Source organism: Manacus candei, unplaced genomic scaffold (genome assembly GCF_025592945.1).
Source record: "Manacus candei isolate 608988 ecotype Guabito, Panama unplaced genomic scaffold, ASM2559294v1 h1tg000048l, whole genome shotgun sequence".
Lineage (NCBI taxonomy): Eukaryota > Metazoa > Chordata > Aves > Passeriformes > Pipridae > Manacus > Manacus candei.
Genome location: NW_026138096.1, coordinates 650300 through 668572, shown reverse-complemented (window position 1 = coordinate 668572; position 18273 = coordinate 650300). Strand labels below are relative to the sequence as shown.

General features: G+C 39.3%; 1 protein-coding gene across 3 annotated transcripts in view; it reads right to left on the bottom strand.

The window, feature by feature from the left end:
- Positions 1-1055: 1055 nt before the first annotated feature.
- Positions 1056-18273, bottom strand: part of FBXL5 (F-box and leucine rich repeat protein 5) — a 37690-nt gene continuing 20472 nt past the window's right edge. For 2 of the 3 annotated variants that reach the window (XM_051798440.1, XM_051798438.1), the window contains exons 6-11: positions 16611-16736; positions 15764-15912; positions 15484-15566; positions 12930-13652; positions 9990-10138; positions 1056-1697 (exon numbers count right to left, since the gene is read on the bottom strand). In XM_051798440.1, the coding sequence (XP_051654400.1) occupies positions 1621-1697; positions 9990-10138; positions 12930-13652; positions 15484-15566; positions 15764-15912; positions 16611-16736 (1307 nt within the window). In that variant the 3' untranslated portion in view covers positions 1056-1620. Of the gene's footprint in view, positions 1698-6877; positions 7877-9989; positions 10139-12929; positions 13653-15483; positions 15567-15763; positions 15913-16610; positions 16737-18273 lie in introns of those variants that run through there. The other variant, XM_051798439.1, reaches the window with a different exon arrangement.

The following is an 18273-nucleotide window of genomic DNA, read 5'->3' as shown; positions in this document are numbered from 1 at the left end:
GACAGATAAAGCAAACCCACTGTGTACCTTGTTACCAACAGCCTCAGTCAGCCTTGCACAAACGGTGTCCATCTCCTCTCACCTTTGGGCACCAAACTCCATTTAATGCAGCTTACTTAAAGCAACAGTTGCTGGATCAGTGGTGTCCTTGGATACCCCTTCTGTAGGCTTCAAACTGAGCACTGAACATTCTGCCTCTAGCCCACAGTCACCTGTTAACCACGAACAGCCACCTCCACACCAACTCTGCATTCACTAGTGTTCTTCTTAACTTACTCCTCTTCAGTTTTACTGGGAGCAAGATGGTGTCAAAACTTGCAGTTTATTGTGATCTCCAGCTCTGCCTGCAAGCTGACTTCCCAGACACCAAGAATCTTGAAAGCTACTTAGGTCCCCATGACTGGTGTCCTAAATAAATACTACTCAAAAGAATTTATCCAATTAGGAAAACTGGTAAAAATTACTAGCTTGTATTGTCAGCCTTAAAAATTAGGCAGGATAGGGGGAAAAAACCCTGTCTTCTACAAAAGCAGACACCTGCCCCTCCTCTGCTGAAGAAAAAAACCAACCTGAAAGTGTGCCACCCATGAGCAGCTGGCCATTAAAGTTTACAACTTGACATGGGCTACAATATTCAGCTCCCAAGCAGTGGGGTCATCCCCATACCACCACACACACACACACTCATGCCCTACTCATACATTAATTACTCTTCCCTTCCTAGCAGATGTTTCACTCATCACAACAGATTCTCTGCCTCCCCGCCAGTCTCTACAGTTCAGAGAGGAGTCTTTTTAACTATCAAAGCAAGGGAGAAAACGTGTCTTCCACAGAGTTCAGATTAATGAAAACTGACTTCCTTGGAAGCTGTTTCAAAAATGCAACTTAGTGCAGTCATGGGAACAATAAACCCAAACCAAACCTCCCCCATGTACTGCACAGTTCACAGCTCTGCAACCACCACACCACCTACTAACCCATCCAATCTCTGCGGCTTCCTGGCACGGTACTTTATACCTTGAAGCACAGATATTCAACTGCTGCATGTTTTTTTAATTGGTGGGAATGTTTTATTTGAGTATGTTTTTCAAGCCCAAATACAAAACCAAATGCAAAAGGAAGGTGGCAATTTCCCTAATTTTGCAATATAAAGAACAACTTCAAGATGAAAGGAAAGGGGAAGAAACAAGGCTCCTAAAGATGTATAATTGTTACCCAAATGCAAACAATACAATTGAAATTCTCTGCAGAGGTTTATACTGTACTTACGGATTCAAAATTAAAAAAAAAAAAGTCCCCTTACACAAAATAATCCAGTAAAGTATATTTAAGTGCCAAACTTGGAAGAAAGTGGCATAAAAAAAAAATCTGAAGGTTTTCCCATATTCCCCAAATTATGTAAAATAAAACCCAACACCCTTCAAGCCAAATGGGATTGTGAGATTGTTACAACACTGTACAGTACACTCTTAATTAAGATTTTGAAGTTGTGGGCAGGGTCAGGCTAGTATAACAACTCTCACTCCAAGGATTGTTAACACAAGATGCGAACTGTAAGTAAAGTGCATGAAAGGAAGCCTGCTCAGCTAAATGAAGTAGACAAAGATCAGAAGTCAGCGGTCATTCGCCAGAGCGGCAGCAGGCCCGAAAACCACACTGCAAATTCTGGCATCCACTGGCGGTTTCAGCATGAGGACCTGCACAAAAACAAAAGAAATGTGAAAAGAAGAAAAGGCCATTTGTTTAGATTTATAGTTCTCGTAACCTGGTGATTCAGAAAATGTCTCCTTTTTTATGATGCACTACACTTCGTTCAGCACTGTGAAGTCTGAAACACTGCCAGTAGTACTATCATGGTATAAAACCTCAGTTGGAACAGGTATTTTTCAAGAGATTTTTGCTCCAATAGCTTAGTGCCATGAAGATAACGAGTTCAAAATGACACAGAAGTACAATGAGCAACATTAAGTAAGCTGTCACAGTCAGCTTTCAGAACTGAGTATATTTTCATGATGCATTTTTAATTCCCAGTTTTCAAATTCAGATATAATGACAACATGGCATTACCAAACAAACCATAATCTCCAAAACTATTTCTACTATAATGGAAAGAGTTTTTTCATTTTTTCCCCATGAACACTTCATGGTTGGCCAGACCTCTCACATACTCTTGACTGAAAATTCAAAAACTACAGAGAAAATCACTCTAGTATCACTGCAGTCATCAGAAGCCATAAGGCTAAAAATCAGCAATTCAGAAAGAAACAAGTTGCAAGCACAGACAGTACAAACCAACACTGTAATTCTACCCACCTCCACTTACCTTCACTTACTGTTATTCCTTTAATTTGAAATGTTAAAGTGATCATGAGATAAGAAATTATTATATTTATTAATACAGGATTTTATTTCCTACAGCCATCTGCCTGCTTTGAGACCCATTTACATTCAGGCTGGCTGAACTCTGGCACCTAACAGAAACTGGAAGTGGGTTGCCAAGTTAACTCAAGCAAGCTGGTAAAGACCTAAACAGGACAACCCAAAATTCCCCCTCTTTGTACATGAGACAAGTCAACAAGTAATTTACAGTGTTTTTAATGTATTTAGAAAATACTAACAAAATCTTGTAGTGAATTAGGGCACCGTACCATGTCTGGCTTTTCCCCCCTCCCCCCCCCGAAACATTAATTTGAAGTCATAATTAATTTTCAAGAATCTGGTGTCTGAAAATCAGCTTTATGCTTCATGCCACACACCAATGAGCAACACTCTATAAGGTAATTAAGATGTGTGAGACTGAATAAAACAAACCTGAAACTATAATGAAGGACAATTTTTACAGTATGCAAAATAGTAAACTTTTCATTTGTCAATAAACTCATTTTTCTTTTCAAATCATTTTATTCACCTCAACTAAATTTTGATCCTCCAAGTCACTTACGAGCTAGAGTTTGAAAGCTTCTTCGTAAGTCCTTTAGAAAGGAGACTCGGTGCTTCTGAACAGCTGGGTTAGCAGAGCATGTTCTGTGCAGCAGCATTTTCCAAGTCGTAGCTGACCTTCCCCCAGCATTGCCACAGCTAAGCAGCACAGCAGTGATTTTGAAGCAACTGTCACATTTCTAGCAAAATGCTTGTTGACAAAACGTACAGAACCACAACACCCCAAGGAAGGGAACACTCAGTATACTTTGATATTGGTTTCCACCCTTTCCTTGCTCATTTTAAGAATGTTTCTCCTCATGCTCATAACTGGAACACACAAAGTGCCTGTCCAGATCTGACCACTGCTCCATCTAACACTACCCTTCATCACTGGTAACAGCAAGTGTTATCTAGAGAGATGACACAAGCCTATCAAGCACACCTTTTATGTTTTTCCAGCATCCCTAACTGTTGTATAGCAGGGACACTGCAGTCCATTTCCTTTAGTATTTGTTTATGGCTTAGTTGTGCATGTGGTTTTTTTTAACCCCTTTTTAAACATGCTGATACTAACTCCTTCCACAATTCCCCAAGGGACCAAGTTCCAGAAGTTCACTATGCTGTGCATCTGCTTTAAATCAATCATCTACCTTCTTCATCCACTGTGCCTGAGCTATAACACTGCAGAATCTGGAAAGTTACCACTGCACATTCACCTCACCTACTGCTTTCCCAGTTCTGTAAAGTCATCCCCCTTTTCAGCCCTCTCATTCCCAGACTGAAACATTCCAGCCTTTTGAGTCTTCAGTTCCCTAACTTTTTAGTAGACCTCTTCTGTATCTTCAGTAACTCCATTACATACACTCCTCAAGATGGGGAGACCAAAACTTTGCAGTACTCCACATGTGAGTGCCCCAAGGCTTCCAGGGCCGTGCAGCAGCACCTCTATCTTGTTCTTACCACCCTGATGATGCGTAACATTGGTGGGTTTTTTGGCTGCTGCTGCAAACAGGAAAGATCTCAGAATTAGCACCAACAGCTCTCTGAAATCATTATCTCCACGTTGCAACTGCCAGCTCTGAATTCAGTTTCATGCAATCACAGTTTGATTATTCCCAACCACCCAGACATATAATAACACATACAGCTATACTGAAGCACATAAGAAGTCCTGGAAATCATTAGCACCAGTATCATTACCTGAGGACCACTCAGTATCACTCAAAAACTTGGAAATTACTGGGTGCATTTCTTACACCACGACAGCAGTGGAAATGCTGAGTAAGACTAACCTCAGCACAGAACTTTTAGGAGAGGAATGAGGAGAAAGCTGTTGCCCTCCCAGGTTCCTGTCCATCCTGAACAGTGGCCATTTTAAGCCCTTCCCCTTCTTCCTATCCTTTAATTAGCTTTCAGTTTTTAAACTAGTTTTAGAGCAACTTAAAATTTCAAAAACTTTGATACTTCTAAGTAAAAACTGCACCATCTGAAAAGCCTGTATGTTCATTTCCCAATTTATTAGGCACTGAATTACAAATAACATTAAGCACATCACAGTGAAATTTCACCCTTCTTCCCAATGCTGCATTTCTTGCCCCATGTCTCATACCCTAACTGACTGTCCTTTATAGCCTCTGATAAAGAACTCTGATGAAATGAAATATTGAGGGTTCAAACACATCCCCAGAAATCTGTCCCCCTGTATTCTTTCTGTGTATTCTACGGTAGCATATGCAGGCAACTCCCATAATTTGGAGGATATTTTATGCTCTTACTATAACAAGGCAGTAAGTGCCATTACTGGTTGTTTTAACAGTAAGGCTATTTGGTTATGACTTATGTTTTGACATATCAGTTGATCTCCTCCATCAGGTCATTTATCTCCTCTATAAAATACCTGATGCTCCCTAGTTTGCTCTTTTTACATTTCATACAGACAGCAAAATTCAAATGCCTTTGCTTTTCATAGCCACAGACACTGGGTTTGTTTCCCTAACTTTATTTACTACAACTGACCTTTGGCTTCCTAATCTCAGATTTCCCCAGTCTTTGCTACTGACCTCATTTGGGCTAGACTTTGTTTTTGAATTATCTCTGTTTAAACTCAAATGGCCTCTTTAATCTTTCCAAAAAAACCACTCTCTCCTGTTTGCTTTGGACTCTGTATACAAGGTCCCCAATTCTTCTCACCTCACTGATGCACTAGGTTAAGAAATATGGTAACTGCATACAGTGCCTTCTATATTGTCCAGTGTGGTGGTCATTTCAACCTAACAGTGGGGCTGAATCATTTTCATATAATCACAGAATGGTTTGGGTTGAAAGGGACTTTTAAAGGTCATCTAGTTCCAAGCCCCCTGCAATAATCAGGGGCATCTTCAACTCGATCAGGTTGCTCAGAGCCCCATCCAGCCTGCCCCTGGGATGGGGCTCCTACCACTTCCCTGGACAACCTGTTCCAGAGTCTCAGCACCTTCATTTTGCCCATTATTGCTTCTAGCACATCCCAATTAGCGATGCATTGCATCTTGGAGCACACTGCTCCACACAGCAACTTCAGGAACTGTGCATGTTTTGAGGACCAGCTGATGATTTTGATTGAACTCTGCCAATTTTGATGAGCACACAGAGCAAAAAACAAATGGCTGCTTGCAGTGTTAGGTTCTGGCTCACATGATAAAACATCATGGCAGGGAAGAGCCAGATACCATCACCACTGAACTTAACAAGGAGCCCCAAATTTAGTCCTTTAAAACAACATGCAATGGAAGCATGGGGAAGAAACTGCACATGCAGTGGATCATCCAGAGAAGTGTATTTCAAAAGAGTCCCTGTCTTTCTACTAACTGTGAAGGCTTAATGAGTGCAAGCAGTGAAGTGCCTAAATTAAATGTGTTTTGGGCTGGTTCACCTGGGAAAGCAAAGTTAATCAGGTTCTCATCTAACCTGCACAGTCTACATTACTGGTTTAGTTACTTCTAAACTGGATTACGGTAATGTTCTTTGCATGCACATCTGATTACTCAGATGCCTGGGTGACTCAGAATAGACATGAGGTCTGTTTACTCAGGGTGAGCATTATAAACATGTTTAGCAATGTAAGAGAGGAGCAGAGCTATTTGATTACTCCATTTTGTTACATGGACTAGCAGAACTAAACTAAGTCAAAATTTCCTAGAAAGAAGTTTGGCATTTCAGCAAGAATACATGACAGCACAGGCTAAGACTAGGTCTGCCACCACCATATTCCCTCAGTCACTTGTTCTTGTTCTAGTTCTCGCCTGTGGCAGCAGCAATATTCATGTGCATTACAGCAAGAAGGAACCCTGACCCATCTAGAAAAAGGAAAACAAAAAAAAAGGAAAAAAGGTAAAAAAGGAAGCTTACAGCTATCTCAGGTCTTGACTGAGTTTACCAAGTACCCCCACAAAGACTAGTGCTGGCCACAGGAAGGCAGAAAGAATGAGCTGGGAGGAACAAAAAGGAGGGGAGGAGAGACAATTTCTTTCACAGCCACCACCAGCAAGAGGCTCCATCATGAACACTGAAACTGTATTTGGTAGTAATGTAGCAACAGTAATAACATTACAAGTATCACAAGATCACAAAAAAGTGATCAAATCAGGTTTTAAAAATATATAAATATTTATTTTTATAAATATATATAACTTATAAACACATAAATTAGCTTTTAAAAGTATATAGAAGCAATATTCAATTCAAATCTGATTTTACTATCAGCCTTTGGTAAAATTATATTTAACAGACATTTATGAGAGCACCTTGGTTATCTGTAGAACCTAAAGACTGAGACCAAACTCTTGTGATCTAACAACACTCTAATCCCACATAAATCTGCATGCAGTAGTCCATCCATGTTAAAAGAAACTGCTAAGTCTTGGTTCCACTGCTGACAGATCAACTCTGACCAATGACATTCTAAATGCCAGAAGAGTGAATCGTCAGAATCACCACAACTTTATTTCATTTATGCCCTATTTCTTTAATTACAGCACCTGAGAACTACATAATTAAAAAAAAAAAACTCTAGAAAGTGAATCATACTTGAAAGCTTCGAAGAACTACTGCTGCAGAAATCAGGGAGCCCTACTTTTCTAATCCCAAAGCTGACAGCACTCCAGGCTTTGAAACTGAGAATGCAGTCAGAAGAATGGACACAGCTGGACAAAACAGCCTTAGGAAAATAAAAACTTCTCCGTGGCAAGAGGTAACTCAAACATTAAACTCTTCTTACTGCATTCAGTGTGATCTACAGCCAAATTTGTTTCAGATGTGAAATGAAATCCACCATTAGAAGGGATGTATACTGACTTGTTTTCAGCTGCAGCTGAGGGTTATCTAACTCCAAGTCTCCAGCATTGTGCAAAACATAAGGAGAGATCCTAAACATTATTATGTAAACCAAAAACTGAAGTCAAACTAACAGTAAACATAAAATAAATTTGGAACTGCATGCAAATTCATGGTCTCTGCTCACAAAAACTGCACCATGTTACTACCGTGCAACAGCAGTCTGAGACTCAAACCCAACTACCTAACCATAGCTGCTCCACCTTTTTAGTTTTGCACTACTAAAAAAGTAGAGCAGCTATGGTTAGATCAGCACTTGCTGAAAATGCAAAAATTGTAACCAACATGCCAACCAAACAAGTCCAGCAAGCCCTCCACAAAGAAGTTCCAATGAAGATGTGTTTGTGTGTAAGGGGTCCCGTCAGGCTCAGTGTTTATTAAAAAAAAAAACAAAAAACAAACTGAAAAGAGGCTGCAGGTAAAAGTAAAGCCCTTATTCACAGGCAGATGACAGTCGTATCTTTATTACTTAAAGATGGCTAAATTCCATGCTGTTTGCTCCGTTTTTTGTTCTGCTAGACCAACGGGTTTTCCACCACGATCCCAGAACATGCCTCCTTCCCCGAAAACAATCACTGATAAGCTGGTGGGCAAAGAAAATTATGAAATTATTCTCTACATGCTTACAGGTCAGTAAACTTTGTGCAGCAGTTAGTAATATAATCTATAAATGTGCAAATAAACAAACAGATTCAGATATGGATTGATTTAAATGAAACAGCTTTCCCTACTTGCTTCAGAAATGTTAAATTATATAGAAATAGCTGTTGCAGGAATCCTGCTGCCCACAGGGTGAAATAAGGCACCAGTTTCACACTGAACAGCCCTATGACAATGAAGTTCGATTGAAAATACAAGGAACAGCACCCAGATAAAACTTCAGAGGATTCAGTTACAAAGGTTACTTTCCACTACAGAATTTTGCTTAGAATACCTCTTTTAAGTTTTTATCAACTTCATTCTTAAAGAAAAAAGCCACAAACTTCTGAGATGCCACTATTTCTCAACAGATGTGAGAAGTCAGACCATTACAGCCTCACTGTCCTGTTCATTTCTCTCTATGGGAGAAGCTGTTGATCCAAAGGCCTGCGTGATGCTTTACAGAACCAAGCAGAGCTCACAGGCTCACAGCTTCCAGCAGGCAGTAAAAGGAAGGGAATAAACAGGAAGAGGATCGGGACAACTTTACAGAATAGTTCAAAAATACTCTGTTTAATATAAATAATTTCTTGAGGTTACTGTGGAACAGCCAAGCTTTAAAGTGGTGGACTCACACAGAGATTCGGGCTTTGTAAACTAATACTAAGATGACTGTATTTTAGGGACAAGGAGAGAAACAGAACTGTTTGAATACAAACCAGAAGATCATGTCTGGTATTACTGACAGAAATATAAACAGAGGAAAAGTAGCAAGGAATCAGATGTAAAAGGAAAGGGCTTTTAACTAGTCTTTGAAGACATCTTTAAACTCAACATAATGCAGGAAGGAGAGTCAGTGAAGGGTTTTTAAAAAAGAAGCCTTAAAATTTTCAGGTTGAAATGAAAGACTATAGAAAACAGATTTCTAAAAGCTGTAGTCTAGATGGAATGGAAGGAAGTAACAAAAGGCAAGTGCCTCAAAACAAACAAAAAAAGCAGTAGTGTCAAAAAAGCGCGTAAAGTCCAAAACTTACGGAAGTAAAATATGATTTAATACTTTCACTTCTAATATTAGGATCCAATCCAAGTGCATTTTCTTATATCAATTTCAATGGATTGAATACCCAAATATCAGTACAGGTTTGCTTATAGTATCAAAGCTCTGGCATCTGGTACCCTGGCTGGGACTACATCTCAATATGGATGCAAATTATCGAGTTGGACACCATGAACTACCAGGGAATAGAATTTTTTTTTACACACAATTAGATCTTATAATCAGTTATTATCCTCTTTTCCCCTTGCCTTCTGTTGCACTTACCTGTTTTAAATTCACACATGGAATACAAGTCACACCATGGTTCCCATCTCTAATGCTACGAATGCTTACTGAACCTAACCTAATAGACTGAATTCCAGTGTGGTGAACACTGAAAAGACTTGCAGCATGAATGTGTTTTACACATTTATCGAGATCCTTCTCCAGCTTAGATCCATCTCTAAGTTACTGACTCAAGGAAAAAAAAAAATACTTTTTCCATAAGGATGTATGACGGTAGGATCAAAAATATCCTATACCAAAACTAGTGCCATATGAGAGGTCTGTATGGCAAAACACAAGTCATTCCTTTCCTAAAAATCACTGCTCTGGTACTAACTTAATGAAGCCTCCATCTGAGGTTATGACCATAAAGCAAACACACAACTATATGGTTTACAGGGAACATAGGGAGAGGGCAAGTGTGTATTACCAGCTACATGAAGACTTACTTTCTAGCCCCAATTATTTATGCTAAATTAAGTTACAAGACACAGGGACTAAAAATGCTTTCCCAGGTAATATAGAACTGTACTAGTGTCAAGGAAAAAAAAAACCTAAAAGAACAAATGAGGAAAAACTAACAGTTGTCATTTCATAATTAATTTGTGAAACTCAGTGCTACACAGCCATTAAAAAAAAAAAGTGGGGTTTTAATGGTTGTTTTTGTTTTAAAAAGCATCCTTAAACCAAGCATCACTCCCCAGAAAAGCATCACATCCTCATAAAAAGACATTACCGTTAATGTTGTCACAGTAGTAAAAGTGTTCATCTTTTAGAGAAGGACATGCAGAAACTAAATCCTGCAGGCCTGCACCAGTTACAGTGAGACACCCCGAGAGGTTAAGGTGTTCCAAATGTGGCAGTCCTCCTCCCAGAGTCAATGCCCTGTTGACAGACAGAAGAGACATGTTAAGAGCCCTAGTGCTAGACACAGCACTAGACTGACAAGCACTCCACTACATCACCCAGTCACAGACCTAATTGCACCTTGTAACAAAAAACACACCTCTAATAAACCATGTAAATTTGAATCTGCCAGTTTCTCTACCCTATATAGGGAGATCGCCCTGGAAGCTGCATAACAGATCTGAAAAATGAACTGATTTCTCTAGAAACTAACAATTCCTTCTGACAGACTTAAATGGTTAATCCCTTTTTTATGAATGACAACAGAGACAACCATTTCAAAAAACTACCAAGCCATTCTTCTCCAAAACACCGCTGACTTAGGCAGGTCTTCCTAGGTGATGTATATTCCTCATCTCACCCTAAAAGCATGACATCCCCAAGTTTGGTGCATTACACTTCCCAAAGTTTGACTGTCTTTTTGTTTTGGTTAAAGTTATTTTGGAATCCAAATTTGTGTTTTCCTAGGACTGATGGCAGAGCTTCTCTCTGCCAACACACCTTATTATTTAAGTGGAATTCTCTATTTTTCCTTCAAGTGCAAGAGAATTTGGCTGCTGATGCAACAGGCACATGGACGTACCACACCTGAGCAAATACTCCAAGTTAGCCTGCTCATTTCTCTGGGACCTCACAGAGCAGCCAGCACAAGTTCAAGTAGAAACAAGCTCCCCTACCTGAAAAAAACACCAGGTTTGAATCACCAAACTGCAGATTCAAACCAGGACATAAAACTGGAAATGCCTTCAGAGCATCACTGTACAAGTTTCTCCTGTCAGCAGGCAGAAGTAGAACTGCTGACCACAAAACCACCTATGAGGTAACAACTTTTCTATGAACTTGCAAGTGTTTATATTAGAAGGTTTTATCATCTTTCCCCAGGGACTCCAGCTATCTGGTGACTGCAAGAAGCACTTGTTGCAGCACAGTCACCTTCTAAATACTGTCTTTTACCCTAAAAGCACCAATGGGAAACCAGCAACACAACTAAACTCTCCCCATGACTCAGTGACCACATCTCTTTGGCCCCAGATTACTGAGTCATGAAAAACCAGATCAGTAACAAACAGAACAACCTAACCAGCACCTAAAAAAACTCAGCAGTACTCGTCCACTTCAACACTCAAAGAGCAGCAAGCTCCAACAAAAAGCACAGATATCTGAAGTTCACTCTGAACAAGAGTAACACTAGTGAGTGAAAGAGAGTAGGAAGAACCACTGCAGGAGACATCTGAACAGCTGGTACTAGTGAACATCAAATGGGGACAAAATCTCAGGAGAGACAAATCAATGCCAGCAGGACCTCACACTATTTCTCAATTAACTACAGCAAACAGCATAGGTATGATTGAAGTCTTCCCACTCCCAGAAGCTTTAATTAGCCCTAAGTGCCGCAGCACACCTGAGCAGGTGGATGCAAGTGCTCCAGCCTCATCCCATTTCAGTATGAAGCAGTAACTCCATTTTTCTGACACAATACAAAGTATCAATGGCAAATATCAAACACAGGAAATTCTGTAACTCTTGAAGCCATCTTAATGTTCAAGTCAAACATTTTATCTCCTCCTTTAAGTGTTATATGAAGTCATATTTAACATGTTCTGCACATACAAAATTATTGTAGGATCATTTGGGTTGGAAAAGACCCTTAAGATCATCAAGTTCAACCATTAACTCAGCACTGCCAAGTCCACCCAAGTGCCATATCTATACATCCTTTAAATACCTCCAGGGATGGTGACTCCACTACTTCCCTGGGCAGTCTCCTCCAAGGCTTGAAAACCCCTTCAGTGAAGAAATTTTTCCTAATACCCAATCTAAACATCCTCTGGCACAACTTGAAGTCAGTTCCTCTTGCTACCTGAGAGAAGAGACCAAGTCTCATCTGGCTACAACCTTCTTTCAGGGCGCTGTAGAGAATGAGAAAGTTGCCCTGAGCCTCCTTTCTCCAGGCTAAACAACCACAGCTCTCCATGAGACTTGTGCTCCAGATCCTTTACCAGCTCCACTGCCCTTCTCTGGACTTGCTTCAGCATCCCAGTGTCTTTCTTGTCATAAAGGGCCCAAAACTGGACACAGTACTCAAGGTGTGGGCTCACCAGTACAGGGGGAAAATGACTGCCCTGGTCCTGCTGGTCACACTATTTCTGACACGAGGCAGGATGCCACTGGCCTTCTTGGCCACCAGAACACGCTGCTGACTCATATTCAGGCACTGTTGACAAGCACTCCCAGGTGCTTTTCCACAGGGCAGTTTTCCAGCCACTCCGCCCCAGTCTGTCTAGGAATGTGCAGGCCCTGGCACTTTGTCTTACTGAACCTCATACAACTGACCTCGTCTGATCAATTCAGTCTGTCCATAAAATATGTCATTATCCAGACAGGTAAACAAGATATTACTCCAGTTTTACAAAGTTTCTAGTGTATTGACAGGTATAATGAAAAAATTGGTGAATCAACATAATTTCCTAATAAAAAATTACTAAAGATCAAATCTATAAGCATTAATACTGCCTAGAACAACAAATTCACAAAAATACTTGACTTCAGAAGACAGATCTAAAAGATTTTATTGTTCTTAAATCTCCAAAAAAAAGCTGGAGTCTAGTACCATAAATATTTTAAGAAGCAAAGACCACTTAAAACTTGCCAGAGTTTCTTCAATAAAAATGTTTCTACTGAAATCAGGCAGATTCACCCCATAATGACCCAACAAATAAAATCAGAAAAAGACATAATGCAGCAAAATAGCTTGAAAATGTCTCCTCACCTGAGAGCACGGTCTGTGATCTGGTAACATCCTGACAGACTGAGAAACTGAAGAACTCGTGCAGTCTCTTCATCTGTTTTTTCACTCCCAGAGTATGCAGAGTCTTTTTTCTCTGACTGTTTAGTCCTTATTGTTTTTTTACACAGTGCAGAGGACTCTGGAAGTGCTCGAATAGTTCTTAGTGCTGTCCCAGCACAACAAAACGAGTGACCGCAGTAAATCAAGTCAGTAGAAGCACAGTGCTGCTGCCACCCTCTAGTCCTTAACCCATAAATGTCTCTACTGTAGCATGATGCAGAACAATTAATGTGGGATGTTGGTTCCATAAGACAAAATCCTTCAACATTTCTGTGTCTCCACTCTGCAGCATCTTCAATGTCAGCTAAATCATCTGCATCCAGCATCCACACATAAGCAGAATTGAAATTTTCTGAGCCGTCAGGTCTAGTCCAATGCTGCTCACTGCCTCCTCCCTCAATGAGGTTTTCATTGCTGATTTCATGCAAACAATTATACTTCTGGTTGGTCTGCAGAGTAATCTCTTTGTTTTTCCACGAAGACTTAGCATTCCTGTTTCTGCAGCTTTTCAGAATACCTCTGGTATAATGAGTTGATATGATACCCAGTGCTCTGGAAATTCTCTCTATAGCCACATCTGTAATTTTTTCACATCCAGACAGATCAAGATGGCGTAGATTTTGACAATAGCCAACTGAAGACCAACTGAAATCAGGAAAAGAAGTGTTTGGTTTGTTGGTGGTTGGGGTTTCTTTAGGTTTTGTTCAGAAATAGTTGTTAAGGCTAAATATACAAGAGTACATTTCACAAGCAAAATACTTATATTAATTCACAGAATTTTTAAAGGAACTACCCCAGAATGGTTAGATTTGATACTCCAAGTGCTGTATACATGCCTAGAAAAATTATGCCTAAAGAAATATGAAATCATCATAAATCAGTAACAACCTGTACTTCTCCATATATTGAGACTTAAAAGAAGTCCAAATATGCCACTGAAAAAATTTTTAATAACAGATCAGACTGCAAGCACTGAATACATGGATAACAATTTCCAACTGCATTATACCCAACAGAAGCTATCAGGAGACATCCAAGTGACTAGACACAGTTAAGTTCTCAGAAGGCTGAAAATACTGAACTAGCAAATTTCACTTGCAGCCATCCCCCAAAAAGTACATCTGAGATAATACTTTGAACTGAATCATAGAATCATAGAACCAACTGGTTTGGAAAAGACCTCTGAGATCATCAAGTCCAACCCTTGAACCGGCCCAGGCAGTCACGACAGTCGAGCCCGAGAGAGGGAAAATGGACCAGAGGGGATGGAACCGGACGGGGTCACTGAGAGAATATTACAGAGCAGTTGTCATTTCTAGTATTTTGAGTTTCTCAAGCTTCGCTCTTTATACATATTGAATGATCAGAGTACTCAGATCATCCTCCTGTCATTTCCCATTTCTTTCAGGAAGACTAGATGGATTCCTGAAACACATTCTGCGTACAATACTAATTATTCCATAATTAAATAGAGATTAGACGTTTTCCTGTTAACAAAACCTCACTCCTTCAGCCTTATCTTTTCCAAGTGAAATAGAAATTTTATCTACAGTATTATTGTTACATTAGCTAAAAAAGTATATAGCTGATTTAACTGATCTTTACCTATCTGTAGGTAATGTTACCTATCATTTACCTTCCATAAGCCATTATTTATATTTACAGCAAGACAAACTCATTTCTGAGTTACAAATTGGAGTGTTGGAAGTACAGATGTATGAGGAGTGGCAAGTAAGGTAAATTTCATTAGATATTGACAAAGGTTCACAAAGATTGATTTCTGAGCCCCAGAAATTCTATAAAGCTATTATTTCAACTGAAACTTCTTGTACAAGCTGTAGAGTGTTGCTACCAGCATCCGCTGGCAAAATTTTCTGTGTTGTTCACATATAAAGCTTGAGAGCACCACATGATGTAAATGCAGAACACCAAAATACCCAGAGTCTCAATACCACAGTAAGACCCATTGGTGCAGGCTCGACATCCATGCACCATCCTGACATCAGTGACATTTCCGCAAGCTTCAGTAAAACTCAGGAATCTGAAGTCACCACACCTAAGCCTTAAATCTTTGCCTACCATTTGATCAGTGTCTCAAACAGCAGTATTCCAAACACTACCAGCTATATCAGACCAAGAGAATATCTTAATTGAGAGACTCCGTAAAAATCTATGGACAATTTCAAGTTAATTGTTGTTAATATTAGAACAATACACAATTATTGTTATGGATAGCTACACATTGACTGGTACAAAACATCCAGTAGTGAAGACAGAGCATTTTAAATGGCCACTACAAAGTGACAAGTTTCACTTGATGTTTCGCTGATTTGTTACTCTGGTTTAGTTCTCAGTTATGTGGGATTTCTGAATGTGATTTCTGTTTCTTTCTGTATTGGCAACAGACTAAGATATGTCTGGATGTTTCTCCCACCCCTCAATTCATTTTTTTTAAAGGAAACAACAATTATCTAACCTTTCAAATACAGAGTCTGAAATATCAGTTTGAGTGAGATCCAAATATTCCAAGTTGGGGCAAAGCTCCAAGATCTGTCTAACCTGAAAAAGGAAAGGAAAATAATCAGTAAAGACACAAGCCAGTAAGGCTGCACACAGCATCAAGAGACAACACGTAAATTAACAGTCTTTTGAATTGCAACCCATGTTCACTAGCCAAGCGTTTTGAACTCAAGCACATCAGTTATTAATTAGGGGCTGCACAGTCAATTATTAAATGCCAGTTTCAAATTACACACCATTTTGCTGGACACTGCAGAACTGTAGGCCAATACCAACGTCTTCACTGAGGAGCCTACTTGCGGGAGGACATGATGAATTAAGCCATGAAGTAAACGTTTTTCCATTTGTGCTATATTAATGGCAAGTGAATCTTCAGCTGCCTCTTCTGCAAAATAAACCCAAAGAGAAAGATTTAAATACGCTTGGAGTCATTTGGAATTCACCTTGTCAACTTATACCCAACAAGTTATTGGAAAACTAAGGAAAGCTTAAAAAGGCACAAGTTTCAGAAAGTATCTTACATCAAACTTTTTCTGAATTCTAGCTCAATGGACTACTTAAGCCTCATCTTTAAAAAGTAGATGTTTATCTTTCTAACAGTCCTTAAGAGTTTAACTCCAACAGCAAGTAAGACCATCACGAGTCTTAAAAGAAAATTACCATTAAAGGACTTCAAGAAGTATTTACTACGGATTACGTATTGCTCAGGGCTGCCTCAGGCAGAGTTCTTTTACAGAAATACTATATTCATAGGGCATTTCATATCCTGTGATATAACAGCTTAAGACCAATTTTAAATTAAACCTAGAATGCATTAGGATGCAAGATGATTCATCCAAACCTCCTGAAGAGATTAAGCCTAGCTTTTACTTCCTTAACTCCAGACACATCCCCATAGCTCTTGTTTTACTTACTCTCAAGTTTGCTCTTTCCTAGATAAATTAATTCCACTCATTAAAAACAGCTGCCTGCTTCTCTCCCACCAACACCCATTCCCCTTTTTTTCCCACTCAGCTCATTTATTTCGTACAGCTACATCATCTTCGGGGAAAAAAACAATTCACCAAAATCCATTTTACCTACCAGATTCATCTATATCAGCATCTTCATCCCATTCCTGGAAAGCACGACTTTCATCTTTTCTGTTTTTCACCCATTCCTCATCAGGTTCTGTCTCAATATCTGCTGCAGGACCACTATACCAGTCACCTACTCACCCCCATACCCCAAAAAAAGAAGAAAAAAGAAGTTAATCAAAATTTCTCATCACAGCTGAAAACAGCAATGGTTACTTCTCAGTATACTGTGATCTAACTTGAAGACATAAATGAATTTTGCATTCATCTCAACTAAGGCTGCACTGAACCTTGACATAATTCTTTGTCTGATCTATATCTTGAAGCTTCAATATTCCTGGAACAGCTTCAGTACCATCACAGAACTCACAGCCTATTATGCTATTCTGAGACATGCCTGCTGTCCTTATTCGCTTAGTAGAGATCAATATGATCACGAAAATAACAGAAACAATCATGGAATATTTGGATTGTCTAGGTGCTGAAGTTCTTTCTGGCATATAAACTAACCCATCAGCTTGTAGTATAACACTTGGTTGAACTTACCTTCATTTTCCTCTGGAATATCATAATATGCAGTCAACCAGAATGTATTTTATTAGCCTGGTTTTAGTCACTGCACATGACAACTCCAAGATCATGAAACCCAAATTCTGTAAGCACCCTACTTACAACAGCTCCTTAACATATGTTTTATAACACACATATGACTCAAATCATTACACAATAATTTTTTAGAACATCTGGATGAATGTGAAGATCAGCTGGTAGGGCACCCCTTCTCCCCAAGAGTAGCTGCACAGGCATTAATTTACTTCTAGTTTGGGTATATTGCAGTGTTGGGCCCAGGATAAGCATGTTTGCTGCATCCCTCAATAAAGACATGCTCAAAAACAAAACCACCTATTCTACTATCTCATAGCAGAGGACCCCACTCTTCCTAAAGCAAGAAGAGCAACTCCTCTTGAGTAGTGTCTAAAAGAACAAAATTTCTTACATGAGCAACACAACGACAGTGAAATCCTAATTGACCATTAACCAACTGTAAAGGGAAAGGTTTTGGTAAGGTTTGTCATGTTTAACCCATCTTTATATTACATAAAAAGCCTCAGAAGCCCTCTCTGTATTAGGAGGTGGAAAAAGTTAAAAATTCAACTAAGCCTACCTAAAACTAGATTTTTATGTTTTTTCCCTCCCTCTGGTAGTAAATCTCTTTTGAGAAGCTTCCACACAATTTAGAGCACTCCTGCACAAACAACTGTAGTAGTACAGACAGTACGTCATGAGACCAGCTTCCTGTTGTGCCAAAACCAGGTCTAGAAGCACTCACTTTAAGCAGCTGCCAATTTTTTTTATTTTTTGTGCTGCACTGAATTATCAAGCAAACTAGGTTTTAAATGAAAATTGAAGAGTTTGAACTCGAAAACCCCTCTACTTTTGAAGGTCAGGAACCAAATTATTGTCTTCAGTAAGATTTACCCAAACAAAAAATTAATTCAGACCAAAAAGTTATTTAATTCCTCTCTGCCTTATACAGATTTTAGAAGTCATAAAGGTTTGGCCAGAAGGAAGTTTTTAGCCTTTATGTATCTAAAAAACTTCCTCTCTTTAAATCTTAAAGGCAAGTAAAATACTTACTAAACAGCACAGATTGTCTCCTTTTTACTGAA